The sequence below is a fragment of the Lepisosteus oculatus genome, chromosome 16, assembly GCF_040954835.1.
Source record: "Lepisosteus oculatus isolate fLepOcu1 chromosome 16, fLepOcu1.hap2, whole genome shotgun sequence".
Lineage (NCBI taxonomy): Eukaryota > Metazoa > Chordata > Actinopteri > Semionotiformes > Lepisosteidae > Lepisosteus > Lepisosteus oculatus.
In genome coordinates, this window is record NC_090711.1 from 9597183 (window position 1) to 9610548 (window position 13366).

The window sequence follows — 13366 nt, forward strand, 5'->3', positions numbered from 1 at the left end:
TAAATTTACAAATAATTTATTTTAGAATACAAAGTCCACAACAAATGTTCAGGTCTGAGGTGTTGGCATCATGTTCTTGTTACTAACAGATTAGACAAAATAAAAAAAAAAACTAAGCAATTAACAGATTGTATCATATGAAAAATATTTATTGTTTTTACAAGCTTGAGGAAAAAATACACTTGATTTGTGGGATACACTTCCATTTGCTTTCTAGGGTTTTCAAAGTGTACTACAGTGGCCATATTCCGCAGAATAAAGAGAAAACAGCTGGTCTTTGAAATGTTAACCAGGTGTGCACCAGCATAACGAGCTTTTTCTGAGCATTGACTAACAGCACCGGAAGGAATTTGCTTTGCTTGTTAATCAAGTAAAGATGCAGCTGTTCTACGGGGGATAGTAAAGACCGCTCCTACAACATGTGTGGGCTCTCTATGAACCTGACCTGTGACGCAACGGCAATTGGCAAAGCCCTGCACTTAAGGTATACGTCTTTCCAGTCATTATCCGTTCAAAGCTGTAATCAATTACCTTTCAGACCAGGGGTGTCAAACAGGATCACCCCTGCTGGGCCACAGTGTCCTCTGGCACTCCACCTAATTAACTGCATTAATTTACTATTTCTCTCCAGTGTCAGAAACTTCTGTAGGTACTATATTATGACTTGATACAATTTTCTATGATATCAAAGTAAAAATATCTACAAATATGCTTATTTATGAAAATTATCCGATTACATTGATTAGTGGGAACAAAACCCAGCAGATACTGTATGCTATCTCCCATTTCGTATCTTGCTTTTCCTATGCAAGGTGGTATCAATAGTCAAAGAAACTGCAGTTTCTGGAACATGGCCTACACAAGAGACCTCTCTCATTCACATCAGTCTGATAGAAAGCTATCTAAAGATCCTCATGTCACAGTATTATAAATTTACAGAACACATCTGAAAATAAAACGGCCTGGCAAAATGCAGGCAAATTCACAACTGCTTTTTTATTAATGCAAACCTAACTAGTTAAGCTGTCAATTATGACCTTTTTCTTTCTCTGCATTACCTGCATCATCACTGGAATGTTTTTTAAAGGAATGGAGTGAAAGCAAGGACAATGATAATCAAGAGTTTTCCATTATGCTGCAATTGGATGTAAGAAAGGGAGACAAAACAAGAAAGTGAAATAGACAAGAGAAGGGCACCTGCAAATGACCAGTTAATTATTCTGTTACATATAAACATTTAAATTCTTACTGATAAACCGTTGGCTACTAATTTCTAATTGTTCTGCCGAAAGAGGAAAACGGATATCTTCTGTATTGTTTTCAGCATGTGATTATGTATTTATTGCACAATAATCAGTACCCAACAATTAGAATTAATAACAAACAGGTTTCAAAAATACCTTTGTCGTACTATGAAATTAGGTTTTATCTATGGTTCATCTTATGCATTAGGCAATAGTTTGTTGCATCATAATGCGGAATCACTTCATCTACATAACTCAGCATAACAATTTGTAACTGCCCATACACTCATTTGTGAAATTCAAAGAAGTTAAATCCCTACATTAATGTATGACAAACAAATATTAGTTATAGGAAATCAGGAGCTTAGCCATCTATTTTGGAAAGGTGCAGCTTTATGCATTTCAACAGGGGAACATGTAACTAAAACCAACTGCATTTCAGCTCCTGTGCAGATCCCATTTGGTTCAGTACAGTTCTTCAGCTAATGCTGAACAAATTAATTTGTAACTCCTCCACATAATGGGATTGCAGACCAGAACAATATACTGTACATGAGAACAATAGTCTTCTTCAACACAGAACTTTAAAGATTTCTTTAACATTCTTAAGAGGTTACAATAGAAATGGAACTGAACCTTAAGTGGTGGCAAACAGTGTTAACAGCCCTTTTAGAAAGGAGACAATTTCGTTTCCTCCGAGTTTGGATTCACCGTAAACACGATCCACAAATGAAATTGGAACCTATTAAAAAAAAAAGACATGTCGTATGTCAAATCGAATGTAACAGAAAATCAAAGTGTTACAGTACAATCAGTGTAAAAATAAGGGGGCGTATCTTTATCACGTTTACAGAACCAAAATTTTAATAACATAACTGAGAAGGGACAACGTAAAATACAAAGATACATCACCCTGCCAGAAGAGTTTAGTTGCTTTTAGGGAAAATGGCTCTTATTTTATTTTTTAAAAGAAAAAAATCACATTATTTCCTTATTATTTAAATCACAAACTGCTATCGGTTTAACTTCTTAATTCAATGAAACTTGAAATTCAAAGAAATCCCTTGCCAGGAGCAGCACCACTGCTCAATCTGGCCAGGATAACGACGAATGAAAAAGAGTGTCTGCAGGCCAGCGAAGAATGCCCTACCTCTCCAATAGTGTATCCCAGTTGTCGGGCTCTGACAATCATCTCCATTTGAAATACATAGCCCTTCGAGACACACTTCTCCACCAGCCTCTCTAGGACCTCCTTCTTATACAACCTGGCATGGACAGGCAAAGCCATTTTAAAACGTTTAACAGCACCAACAACAAAATAAACAGGAATGTGGTCGTGCATTAACAGGAAGGAAGATAACTGAAGACCCAAAGATTTAGATAAGATAAGATCACTTTATTAGCCATATACAATTTCTTGCATTAGGAATTTGTCTTTTCACATACCCCAGCTTTTCTCCATGGAGACACAGACACACAGACAGGGAGAGAAGCTTGGGGTCAGAGCACAGGGTCAGCCATTGTACAGTGCCCCTGGAGCATCTGGGGTTAAGGGCCTTGCTCAGGGGCCCAACGAAGTAGGATTCCTCTGCCGGCCGTGGGATTTGAACCGGCAACCTTCCAGCCACAGGCGCAGATCCTTAGCCACAGAGCCACCGTTCCGCCCCTTAGATTTTAAGGGAGGTTGGAGAAGGAACTTCACTTCATTCAAGAACATTAGAAGGGCTAATATCAAAAGAAAGCCACTTTGAGCTTAATGTATCCTGATGACTATTCCCATCCCTTTTCCCAGATGGAACTGTGCCAGCAGTGCACTTGTTAGTGATGTGACAGAACCAGAACTTGCAGTGACATCTGGATCATGGAGCTCAGCCTGAGCTTGGAGCTAATGACTTTTCTGGTTGAGGCACTTAAAATTGGAACCTTCTGGACTGATTTGTCAAAACCTTTCAGGCCTTTTGACACTAGCATGAAAGTGGTTTCCTAGACTCAAGAAACGCTCGGACCTTCCATGAAGCTTAGAGCACAGAGTGGAACTGAAACAACCTCAAAGAGGTTGCCAGTCTACTGCAGAGCCATGGAAAAAGGGACAATTTAGAAACACAATCAAATCTGTTCGGTGAGAGGTCAGAAAACAAGCAGCCCCACACAGATGTCCTGGGCTAGAATGAAACTAGTGAAACAGCAGTACTAACCACCACACAACTGGGTGTTTCAAGTCATTGACACAGTCTATACAATAACATTATTATTAACAATTGTGTTGCTACCACAGTAACATACATATAGTACACTAGCTTTATTCAGTGATTCAATTCCACTTTCACTTTGAACTCAAATACTGTCCTTTATCCTGCTAACGCGGCCACAGCAGACCCACAAATGCCACACTCACCTGAAGCTGCCCGTTAAATCTGATGCCCCAGGCCTCAACAGGACCTGCGTCACAAAGTTTGCACCACGACTGCAAAAGGAAGAGGAGGCCAGAACTTAAGCTGCCATAAGGAGTAGCTGAAATTCTAAAATGCCCTTTAAATTATTTTTAATTCCTAATACGACTTGTTTCAGTAATTGTTGTTTTGATACTGTTCATTCTTTTGTCACAAAAACGTTTTCCTTGTTTAACACGTTAAAAAATCTGTGTAAACATATAAAAAAGGGGTAATATTTTAGCAGAATATCCCATAGCATGATAAAAGAATCAAGCTTTTCTTTTTTTCCTCGGAAACCAAAGCCGAAACCAAGAATTAGTATTGGTCTTTGTGGCTTAGTGGTGAAGGCTTTTCAAGGGTTAATGACCAAAAACACACACCAGACTGAAGCTAGTCAAATCAGTAAGTAAACTTACAGGGCTTGAGAATGATGCACTGATCTTGCCAGCCCCCTCACAGAACCAGACCAGGTAATTTCACGTCACAAACATTATGTTACTTTGTGGTACATGACTGATCAGTCCTTTATTAAGGGTGACTTGTGCAAACTCTTCTGGTGTGTAAGTGAAACAAGCATTTTCTTCTTCTGCAATACGCGTTTTAAACCCCTCAGTTTGTGGAGAGCCGCAGCATAAAGATAATTTACATTGAAGTTTTTATGCCATACCATCATTTTTTATACCAATATTCATATCATACCACTTTGCAATGATGTTTGTCCACTTACAACACTTACACACAACATCAAGTAGATTAAAGACTAAAGCACATACTTTGTCTGCAAATGTAACATTCACACTTATGTAGATCATACAACGTGCCAACTCATCTTTTCTGGATGAAAATACCACCTGGTTACCACTGGCATCTCATGCCAGATTTGCTTCCTCACAAAACCACTAATAAATTTATCCAGATTTTTCAGACATTTTCAGCTACCTGATGAGTTTTCTTCGGAGATCCCAACCGTATACCCCTCCATCTCCTTTGTAGCGAGTCCCAGAAACAAGATCGTAATTTCCCTCTTTCTGCTTTCTAAAACAGCAATAGATAGAGGTGTTAAAACAGCCTTCCTCTTCATTCAATCATTTTCTAACCACTTCTTACAATTCAAGGACACCCAATAATAAACAAGTCAGACAACCGAGCAGAGGTCTGCCATTAGACTGAAAACAAGCATGAAACAGTGTGGCTTAAACTGGCAGAGGTGCTGAGCAAGACCCATAGGGCTGATCCCGTTTTCATTCGGTTATTTAGCTGCAGGTGACCTGAACTGTAAGTCTACACAACTACTTCTGAGCATGCTCAGAAGAACAAGGGAAATCTGAAAAAGTAGATAATCACTGTGTTACTCCAATCCCAGAATGGTGCAGGACGTTTTGACCTTTGACATGTGGAGAGGAGCATTTTTAGTGATTAAGGGGACATTCTATTATCATACTCAAACAGGTCAGTCGCTTGTTAGTAATTACACAGCACTAAAAGATGATTTTGTAAATTTCTAAAGTTCTTCGTCATATATTATGATAACAGAAAACAGTTGTATGAACGACAAACAAGTCATAACTTACCGTATAAATTCTGGAATGAATTTTGGCTGAGTGAAGGAAGAAACAAAAATAAAAATTAATTTACAAAATGTTGTTGTTACAGTATATGCAGTGATTTTGGTTTTCAGTTCAACTTCAGCCCACAACATACGCTTTTAAGCTATTCTGTTATCATTAAACTGACTGAACTTCTTAATTACAATTATATGACCTAACAGAGAAGAAACAACTTTAGATGTGAATGGGTTACTTTCATGGAATTGTCCACTTCAACTACTATATCAGTATTAGAATCGATGGTTTCTTTTAAAATTCTATGCAAAAAAATATGAAATCATCAGGTAAAAGGATCTACATTCTTTTAAACTGAAAACTAACTGAGCTTAAAAGCTTCTCTTACAGACAACAACTTACATGGTGGGAGAGATCAGCATCCATAATTATGATGTAATTCCCAGTAGCGTGCTGAATTCCATGAATGTAAGCTGTCCCTGCACAAAAAGTCAAATACCATGTTACAATCAATGAATGCAAAGTGAACATTATCCTTTTAAATTCTTCATTACTGACAACAAATGTTCTGCATCACAAATGTTTGGAATGAATGTAATACATTGATCCTTAGGAGAAGAGTCTCTTCACAGAAGTCTATAAACTACTATCACTAGCCACCAGCATGAGAATGCCTTACCTAATCCCAGTTTCTTTGCTCTAGGTCGAAGAAGCTGTCAAGACAAAACAAAAAGAAATTCAGAGATTGCAAGACTGGAGAAACTCCATGAGCATTTCATTGATTAATTACAAGCTTGTGTAATATGACAAGACTGATTCACTTGCCAGAGAAGAAAGCTATTCTTCTCATAAGCACACTTAGTTATACATTTATAATTGCCAGTTGTTTTTGTCATACCCACACAATTTTGTGGTATAATCAGTGATGGGTTTTTCTTGGCTTGTAGCCACAAACCCTGCAGCCGCACATAGGGGAGAATGAGGAAGGGCATACTGACTCCTCCGACCTGCATAACTTCGAACCACTCTTCTTCGAACGCGACACAGTCAGTGCACTCCAGTACTGGAGGTTCAGCGCCAGCAGGAGAAGAGACACAACCCCTGCAGTAACACCACCACAATCCTGCAAGTGCCCAGGAGGCCGCAGGCTCTACTGTATCACTGACTGCCCTGGCAGAATAATCTAACTCTACTCTCAGCAGTGACATGAAACAGGCTTGAACCCACGATCTAAGAGCTTGAGTTGCACTTGCCAAACTGCCATCTGATTTGATGATGACTTTTTCAAATTCAGACAGTATTTTTCACCTGCTTGCACAATTTCAACTAATAATAGTGAAAGGAGATTTTAAACTCCTCCTAGGAAGTCCATCTGAATTAAGTTCTTCCTACAGTAGCAGCTGACACACTTATCTCCTAAAATGACAAGAGAACCACTTCTGTATCTCTGTGCTCCATGTTCTAATTACTCTGTGCTCGCTGTTATGCTCCATATTTTATGACGGATGATTGTAAGGTGACTTTATATTCCATTACAACATTAACCAAAGACAAACAGAACAATACAAGATACAGCACAAAAACTTCACAGAGGTCAAAAATTGTGAAATAACTGTGAAGACAAATTCCCAAACCTATTCTAGACCCATATTCCATGTATCTGCTGCTTACTGTTGAGAACAAAATTGTGAACCCTTTGGAATAATCTATTTTCCTGTATTAATCTAAAGTGTGATCTTAATCAACCACACATACAATTGTGCTTTTTTGTCTGTGTACATTGAACACATTGTTTAACATTCACCATCTATGCTGAAAAACATATGTAAATGTCTAGGATCATGACCACTATTAGAAGACAGAGAATGGTGTAAACAAAGAAAGGAGGATGAAAATAATCATTAGCACTAAAATAAAATTACACGTGAGTTCACACACAATAGGCGTGTTAATTAAAGCGACCAGCACCAACATGTATACCGTGTACACAATCTGTTAGACCCATGTCTACCATAGCTCCACTTACTATTTTATCTGAACCATATATCTTCTGCAACTGATCTGCCATCTCCAGTGTCCCATCAGGACTTCCATCATCAATTATAATGATCTCATAGTTGCACTCACTGTAATAAAAAATAATATAATCCTTAACAGACATTACGCAAAATGTTTCAGGCTTTTTAAACTTCGTCAGTGCTGCACCAAGCATTACATAACCCACGAAAGGAACACATTTATTTGTCTTCTGCATGCTATTGGCAGCTTTGATTTAGAACTTAAATTGGGACCTATTCTTGAGGTGGAGGACGTCTACCCCAGCCAAGTAATTGAAGAGGTCTGTGATGTAAATTTGCAAGTTAGTCAAGAGACGTCCACCGTTTTAACTCTCTCCCTCCAGAGTGGGGGGGCTTTTGCAGAGAACGCATATTTAATGGCAGTAAAACATATTTTCTCCAAAAGATTTGCTCGGAAAATTAAGAAAATGCTCCTACAGGAGACACATAAACGGCCATTGACAATACTACGAGAACAAGAACCTAATTTAATATAAATGATCTGCTGCATTCAAATTAATAACACCAGTCAATGAATAATTTATATAGGCACACTGAAAAACCTACTGCGAACTCAAGACACGTTCTGAATGGGCAACGATACACCTTTCTTTTTCAGTGTCTCGCATATTTTTTAGTAGAAAGTACAAGGTACATAAAAAGTATCGATTGTCACGTTAGCACAGTATTTCTGCTTATTTACACTGACAGAGATAATGACAGCTCATCAGTAAGTGGTAGTTAATCTTCAACAAACACATAGAAGACATTTAAGTTATAAGTACTTGCCTTTCTCCGAAGTATTTCACTAAAAGCCACACAATTAATGGTAAGTTCTCCCTTTCATTGTAAGTGGGCAGTAATACTGAATATTTATCTGTCCCGGTACGGCTTTTCTCCGAGCTTCTCCTGCTTGCCATGTTGGAAGTGCAGAACCGGAAGTAAGTGTCACAATAAAATATACCCCCGATTCACCCATAAGTAGAAGAACACATTACCAGGTTCCGAGATGTGCGGATAAAAAGGCTACTCAGTACGATCATTTATTCCTTGGTTTTGGAATATAATGAATAAATACATAAATAAGTCATACCATTAATAATTCGTTGAATATTTAAAATATCTACAATCCATAGATTTTCTTAATACGCAAGAAAGGATTTTTTGGACAAAAGAGTTTTTGCAGGTTATTAAAATTTAAAATGCTGATATACAAACGGAATAAATTGTTAAGAAAATGAATTTCTAGGGATAAGTAACGACAGAACGGCACTCAGCCTTGAAGGATTTTGAATACTTGGATCAGGCCCTCAGGGTAGTTTTTTTCTGACAAAAAACAAAATCAGCGCATTTAGCCTTTCAGTGTTGTACAGTATATTCCTAAATCCCAGAATGTCCCTTTCCGCTCTTAGATGGACTAATTCCACGATTGCAAAGCGTTTTGTAGCGTTTTGTGTCAATCAAACTATTCACAATATTCTAAATAAGGTCTTGGTAGTGCATTGCACAATTTTGACGTCTCCATTTAAATTCCGCGCTTTAAACATTAAATACGAAAAATGTATTTGCATTTTTATTGCTTCTTCCCATTGTCAAGAAGCTGTAAGGGATGTGTCAGCGTAAATAATGTTTTTCATCAGCAGCCTCTTCAAACCAGGTGTTTTGTCGTTTTTGCATATGCTGCATAATTAATGTTTTTGCTACTGGCTTATAAGTTATATATAATACTCTGCAGTTGTCAACATCAAACATCCAGGTATTTGCCCAGTTGTGAGTTTCATCTAAGTATCTAAATATTTATTGTTTTCATTTCATTTGCTACTTTGTTTGCATTGCATTTGCTACTAAATCCACTTATTCAAGCCCCGTGCTACCCTAATTCATATTTCTGCAGTTGCTGTTTTTTGCCTCCCGCTTTATAATACTTTTATTAACCTCCTATACAACAAGTCACCTCTTGGACAAAAACAACTGTTGATATTACAGTGATAGTACTACAGCGGATCTGGCGCCAGTCAAGTGCATCGACAACATTGTGTGCTCTTTGCACACCTCGACCCCAGTGAGGCAATCTTGTGTACGAGAGTCGGTAAGTCGATAAACCGCTCTGACTCCCAACTAGCAACTCCCAGCTCCGTCTAGAAGGTTCTGCCTCCCCCTGGTTTGAGGTTGGAAGGGGGGCCTTAGCAACTGCAGTTAATGTAAACGTAAAGCCCCCCTCTGATTGGCTGCGACTTCACTAGAGAGTTCTGAAACTCAAGTGGCAAGTGAATAAAAAGGGTGGCTGAGCCGCACCGGGCAGCGCTGAGAACAGTGAACGATCACACGGACGGAACGCCGAGCGAGAATCGGGTTTTTCCGACAATCATCGGAGCATCTCCCTAATCTCGTTATAGGTGAACCGCAATGCGTGTAAACGTGTGACATTTTAAGCTGATGTTTGCTGCATCGTTTTTCAACATTTGTGTTTCGTTAATGTGTACAAACTTAAAATATTGTAACACTACAGACTGTGTCCTGCGTTTGCAAAATAACTTGATACATTCTTTTTGTTAAAATGTAAGTTGACACATAAACAGCACATAGTTTACATAGCTGTTGAAAAGTAATGTAACACGTCTAGAAAGTTATTTGATCAGTTAGGAAACAAATGTTTCAACATTTAAAACAAAGATTAATCTAATATTATTTTGGTTCAATTATTAGATAATGTGACTGAACTTTACAAATGTGCAAAAATCTAAATTGCTAAAGCTGAAAAGATACATGATGTGTAAGGAAAGAAAGTGCTGATTTTTAGAATTAATGTGTTGCACTTCTTGTATACTTTACAAAGTGTACTGGAAAGGTGAAAAAAACATGTAATAATGGGGTAAAATGATGTCTTGGGGGACTGCTGTCCTTGTTACTCCACTTTATGAGAAAAACCTGCACCTCATAGCCTGAATGAGACTTTTATACTTTAATTTTCATGTGGAGAGTTTAAAAATCAAACATTCCAGCAGAAATTATTTGAACTACAGTATCTGATGTATTCATAACTGAGCAGTTAAATGTGTATCAGAGAAAATGTGTGGTTTATTTGTTCTGTAGACACACGGAAAGATGTCTGCACCAAAGGGAGTGTCTATTGGGATCGACCTGGGCACCACCTACTCCTGTGTGGGGGTGTTCCAGCATGGCAAGGTGGAGATCATCGCCAACGACCAGGGCAACAGCACCACCCCGAGCTATGTGGCCTTCACTGACACGGAGAGGCTCATTGGAGATGCAGCCAAGAACCAGGTGGCCATGAACCCCAATAACACCATCTTTGATGCGAAGCGGCTGATTGGCAGGAAGTACGAAGACCCTGTTGTGCAGTCGGATATGAAGCACTGGCCCTTCAAGGTGATCAGTGATGGAGGCAAGCCCAAGGTGCAGGTGGAGTACAAAGGAGAGAATAAGACCTTCTACCCAGAAGAGATCTCCTCTATGGTCCTGACTAAGATGAAGGAGATTGCCGAGGCGTACCTGGGACAGAAAGTCTCCAATGCCGTCATCACCGTTCCTGCCTACTTCAATGACTCCCAGCGCCAGGCGACCAAAGACGCCGGCGTTATTGCTGGACTGAATGTGCTGAGAATCATCAATGAGCCCACAGCAGCTGCCATCGCTTACGGGCTGGATAAGGGCAAGAGAGGAGAGCGCAACGTTTTGATCTTTGACCTGGGTGGCGGCACCTTTGACGTGTCCATCCTTACCATCGAGGATGGGATCTTTGAGGTCAAGGCCACGGCAGGGGACACACACCTGGGTGGGGAGGACTTTGACAACTGCATGGTCAACCACTTTGTGGAAGAGTTCAAGAGGAAATACAAGAAGGACATCAGCCAGAGCAAAAGAGCACTGAGGAGACTGCGCACCACATGTGAGAAAGCCAAGAGAACCCTGTCCTCCAGCTCTCAGGCCAGCATCGAAATCGACTCTCTGTATGAAGGCATCGACTTCTACACCTCTATTACCAGGGCTCGTTTTGAGGAGATGAACTCCGACCTTTTCAGAGGGACCCTGGAGCCGGTTGAGAAGGCACTCAGAGATGCCAAGATGGACAAGTCTCAAATCCATTACATCGTCCTTGTTGGAGGCTCCACTCGCATCCCCAGGATCCAGAAACTGCTGCAGGACTTCTTCAATGGCAGGGAGCTGAACAAGAGCATCAACCCCGATGAGGCTGTGGCCTATGGTGCAGCTGTGCAGGCAGCCATCCTCATGGGGGACACCTCTGAGAATGTGCAAGACTTACTGCTGCTGGACGTGGCTCCACTGTCGTTGGGCATCGAGACTGCAGGAGGAGTCATGACAGCCCTCATTAAGCGCAACACTACCATTCCCACCAAGCAAACCCAGACCTTCACTACTTACTCAGACAACCAGCCTGGTGTCCTGATCCAGGTGTACGAAGGGGAAAGAGCCATGACCAAGGACAACAACCTTCTGGGCAAGTTTGAGCTGACGGGTATCCCCCCTGCCCCACGAGGGGTGCCACAGATCGAGGTGACCTTTGACGTTGACGCCAATGGCATTCTGAACGTGTCTGCAGTGGACAAAAGCACTGGCAAAGAGAACAAGATCACCATCACCAATGACAAGGGCCGGCTGAGCAAAGAGGAAATTGAGAAGATGGTGCAGGACGCCGAGAGGTACAAAGCAGACGACGATGCCCAGAGGGAGAAGATCGCTGCCAAGAATGCCCTGGAGTCCTACGCCTTCAACATGAAGAGCAGTGTGGAGGATGAAAACATGAAAGGCAAGATCAGCGAGGAGGACAAGAAGAAGGTTGTTGAGAAATGCAACCAAACCATTGTCTGGCTGGAGAACAACCAGCTGGCAGAGAAGGAGGAGTACGAGCACCAGCTGAAAGAGCTGGAGAAAGTGTGCAACCCCATCATCACCAAGCTGTACCAGGGAGGGATGCAAGGAGGCATGCCAGCAGGAGGCTGTGATAGCCAAGCACGGACAGGCTCAGGGAATGCCTCCCAGGGGCCCACCATTGAAGAGGTGGATTAAGAGGACTAGACTGATACTTCCCAAATGGGACGCTCATAACTGTAGTGGATGGGGTGACAGAGCTTCAGTTCAATACAGACCAGTTTCACTAGAATGAGAGAATATTCCTTGTTACTGGTTGGACTGGTACATATAAGTGTTATTTATTACTTCCTGATATACTGTATATATATTAAAATAAAGGCCTGCAGTGGATTTAATGGTGTGGTTTCACTTTTTTTAATGGTGTAGCTTACTGTACATGCTGTTGTAGGGGTAGATAGTATAGAATTCATTCATCTGCAGGTAATTGTGAGCTGAAATGAAGAATATTATAATAACTTTAAGGTTTTACATTTTTAGTGTTCATATACTCTATTGTTCTGAGTTACTTGTTAAACTATGTGAACAGATACTCTTAATGTTTCAGTCTTTCAATTGCAGCTTCTTTATGAAGTGGGAGCATCTGTTTTAATATCATCGGTTCATAAACATTTATACGTTTTTGTCGAGAAGTATTTTTAATAATGGACTGGTAACGAATATATTCATTTCAAGTTACTTTTAATTAGCAGCCCTTCCACAACATTGATGTTTCCTCTGTTCTTCTAAATATTGGGCTGCCATCCACTTGACAAGCTGGCTCTTCTCATATTGCTACAAAACGGAGGGAACGTTTATAGTATGTATAGTAAAATGTTTATTATTAGACTGAGTATAATTTAGCAAGAAACTAATTAAAACCAGAGAGATACAGTAGTAGCAGTTTAATGTCCGCTTGATTACACCTTTCCCTGTCCTCAAAAATCACCCGTAAACATTTGTTTTTCAACGTCCATTATGCTACTTGGGCAGTAAAACAATAATGAAATGAACATTACGGAACAACGTTTCCTAAAATAAAAAAAAATCAAAAGCAAAAAAATAAATCACAGAATTAACGGTGATTCCAATTAATATCCAGACATGCAGAAGTGTTCACCCTTATCTCCTGAAATAAAAAAAACACTCTTTTATAAATGTCATTTATTTAATGCCTCTGC

At 40.0% G+C, this 13366-nt stretch overlaps 2 protein-coding genes across 2 annotated transcripts; one reads left to right on the plus strand and one right to left on the minus strand.

Annotated features, from left to right (window-relative positions):
* On the minus strand, positions 1 to 8251 carry dpm1 (dolichyl-phosphate mannosyltransferase subunit 1, catalytic). Its single transcript, XM_006639496.3, has 9 exons — positions 8085 to 8251; positions 7265 to 7364; positions 5918 to 5951; positions 5641 to 5717; positions 5248 to 5273; positions 4616 to 4711; positions 3640 to 3708; positions 2395 to 2509; positions 1 to 1986 (listed from the first exon to the last, which is right to left on the minus strand). The coding sequence occupies exons 1-9, from the start codon at positions 8213 to 8215 to the stop codon at positions 1882 to 1884; spliced, it is 753 nt and encodes a 250-aa protein (XP_006639559.1). The 5' UTR covers positions 8216 to 8251; the 3' UTR covers positions 1 to 1881.
* Positions 8252 to 9606: 1355 nt separating this feature from the next.
* Positions 9607 to 12403, plus strand: LOC102687718 (heat shock 70 kDa protein-like). The gene is made up of 2 exons (XM_069179575.1): positions 9607 to 9691; positions 10389 to 12403. The coding sequence occupies exon 2, from the start codon at positions 10401 to 10403 to the stop codon at positions 12342 to 12344; it is 1944 nt and encodes a 647-aa protein (XP_069035676.1). The 5' UTR covers positions 9607 to 9691; positions 10389 to 10400; the 3' UTR covers positions 12345 to 12403.
* The last annotated feature ends 963 nt before the right edge of the window (positions 12404 to 13366 follow it).

Bases quoted from the DNA above. Each gene is read 5' to 3' on its own strand.
- LOC102687718 (XM_069179575.1), top strand. From the start codon at position 10,401: ATGTCTGCACCAAAGGGAGTGTCTATTGGGATCGACCTGGGCACCACC.
- dpm1 (XM_006639496.3), bottom strand. From the start codon at position 8,215: ATGGCAAGCAGGAGAAGCTCGGAGAAAAGCCGTACCGGGACAGATAAA. The intron at 5,952-7,264 runs GTAAGTGGAGCT...TTGTCTTGACAG, and splicing joins TATATGGTTCAGATAAAATA to CTTCTTCGACCTAGAGCAAA. The intron at 4,712-5,247 runs GTAAGTTATGAC...TTGCTGTTTTAG, and splicing joins TTCATTCCAGAATTTATACG to AAAGCAGAAAGAGGGAAATT.